Consider the following 1388-nt stretch of genomic DNA (forward strand, 5'->3'; position numbering starts at 1 on the left):
TCATATTTTGTTTGCTTTTCTGTTTGTTTTTTTTTAATAAAAAGTCTGTGATGTAAAAGGTTCCAGATGCTGTCTTCCCTCCAGTCATGCTGAAGCCTGTTTTGGATGTTGCTTAGCATAAGAAATGCCTCTATTATTGCGTTTACATTAGAAAGGAGAAAGCTGAGCCCCAGGAAGGTTATGGAAACCTTCTAAGTTAAGACAACTTATTAGTAATGACCCATGAATGTGACACAAATATTCTAGCTCTTAATAACGTACTAAAAAAACGCAAACATTATTTACACCTCGCTTCTTCCAGTGCCCAAAGTTTGTAGGACTGTGTTCATGCCCAACTTACTGATCCGTTTCTGGATACTTGTTTCAATCTAGAAAAAGAAGCGGAATGAGAATGAAGCGGCTACAGAAGGTGAAGACTCTGCAATGACTGACATGCCTCACACAGAGGAAATGACAGACATCGTAGAAATGAGAGAAGAGAATGAATAATAAATGGGATGCAGTTGTTCTCTGCAGGGACGATTGGAGTGACACTTCAGCATCTTGTCGTCTCTCATACTTTTTTGTTTGTTCGTTTTTATTTTTGTAATAAAGAGGCCTTGATTTAAAAGGTTTCAGATAAATTCTCTAGCATACTGAGTATGCTCTCACTGATGAGGGACCTAAAAAGAGGTCTTTGCTTTTTTTCCCCCCCCTCCTCCAATTGAATTTGTTTTCTCACTCCATGCAAATACAAAAGATACAATTGCATCACTGTAGAGTCTTCCTTACTTATGCATCCACCTCCTCTGGACAATCTGCATTTGTCAACCAAAGCCCTGCTCTCTGTGCACTTGTGTGTGCGTGTGTGCGTGCATACGCTTGCACGCTCACACACGCACATACACGCGTGCCACTGGCTCAATGCTACTGCCATAATCCTACTCCCTCCCCTCTTTCCTTTTCCTTCCTTTTCTTTATGAGAAATGTAAAGGAAAAGAAGTTTGGAATACAGAGCTTTATTTTACTTGCTTGAAAAATGACTTTGCTACATAAACTAATATACTATGGTGAACTATATCTTTTTGTTTGGCCTCATCACTAGAGCTTATACTGCACAGGGTACAAGACAGGGAGGAATGTGTGAGTCTCCACGTAAAAAGTGGAGAAAAACAGGTTCCTCTCTTGTGTTAAAAGTGTGTGGATGTGTATATACACACACAGGTACATAAACGGAGACATATATATATATTTATATATATATGCATACGATAATAAAATACACACGGGACAAGAACTCTATTTAGCTTTCATTCCATCAGAAAGATAGTTATCTTTTGAAAAATGTAAACATTTCATTCAGAATTTTCTTGAATCGTTAAGCCCCACCTCATGTGTAATTTTCTTTA

General features: G+C 38.3%; 1 protein-coding gene across 1 annotated transcript in view; it reads left to right on the forward strand.

Moving 5' to 3' along the window:
• Nucleotides 1-605, forward strand: part of ANKH (ANKH inorganic pyrophosphate transport regulator) — a gene marked incomplete at its 5' end in the record, with an annotated part of 44695 nt that extends 44090 nt beyond the window's left edge. The window contains one exon of the mRNA XM_009883740.1: nt 373-605. Coding sequence (XP_009882042.1) covers nt 373-489 — 117 coding nt within the window. The remainder of the gene's footprint in view (nt 1-372) is intronic.
• Nucleotides 606-1388: the final 783 nt, after the last annotated feature.

The sequence above is a fragment of the Charadrius vociferus genome, unplaced genomic scaffold, assembly GCF_000708025.1.
Source record: "Charadrius vociferus isolate BGI_N301 unplaced genomic scaffold, ASM70802v2 scaffold103, whole genome shotgun sequence".
Classification (NCBI taxonomy): domain Eukaryota; kingdom Metazoa; phylum Chordata; class Aves; order Charadriiformes; family Charadriidae; genus Charadrius; species Charadrius vociferus.